The 219-nt window shown below is 68.0% G+C and overlaps 1 protein-coding gene across 1 annotated transcript in view; it reads left to right on the top strand.

The window, feature by feature from the left end:
• Positions 1-219, top strand: part of LOC104405619 (ATP-binding cassette sub-family B member 8, mitochondrial-like) — a gene marked incomplete at both ends in the record, with an annotated part of 2,623 nt that overhangs the window by 1,943 nt on the left and 461 nt on the right. The window contains one exon of the mRNA XM_010014371.1: positions 1-125. This exon is cut by the window's left edge and continues 8 nt beyond it. Within this exon, the coding sequence (XP_010012673.1) occupies positions 1-125 (125 nt within the window). The remainder of the gene's footprint in view (positions 126-219) is intronic.

Here is a 219-nt window from a genome sequence, read left to right as displayed (position 1 = left end):
TCTCACTCTACCGGCTCTCGCCCAAGCTCACTGGCCTCCTGCTCGTGGCACTGCCCGCACTGGTGGCTGCCGGGGCCCTCATTGGCGCCTTCCTCCGCAGCCTCTCCCGCCAGGCACAGGAGCAGGTAACCCTGCACTTACCCATCCCACCAGGGCTGGAGCAGGGGGTGTCCTCCCCTGCGCACCCTCTTCATTCCTCTCCCTGCCGGTGGCCAAGGC

The sequence above is a fragment of the Nestor notabilis genome, unplaced genomic scaffold, assembly GCF_000696875.1.
Source record: "Nestor notabilis isolate BGI_N333 unplaced genomic scaffold, ASM69687v1 scaffold18415, whole genome shotgun sequence".
In the NCBI taxonomy this organism is placed as follows: Eukaryota; Metazoa; Chordata; class Aves; order Psittaciformes; family Psittacidae; genus Nestor; species Nestor notabilis.
This window is presented reverse-complemented; position numbering and strand designations above follow the sequence as displayed.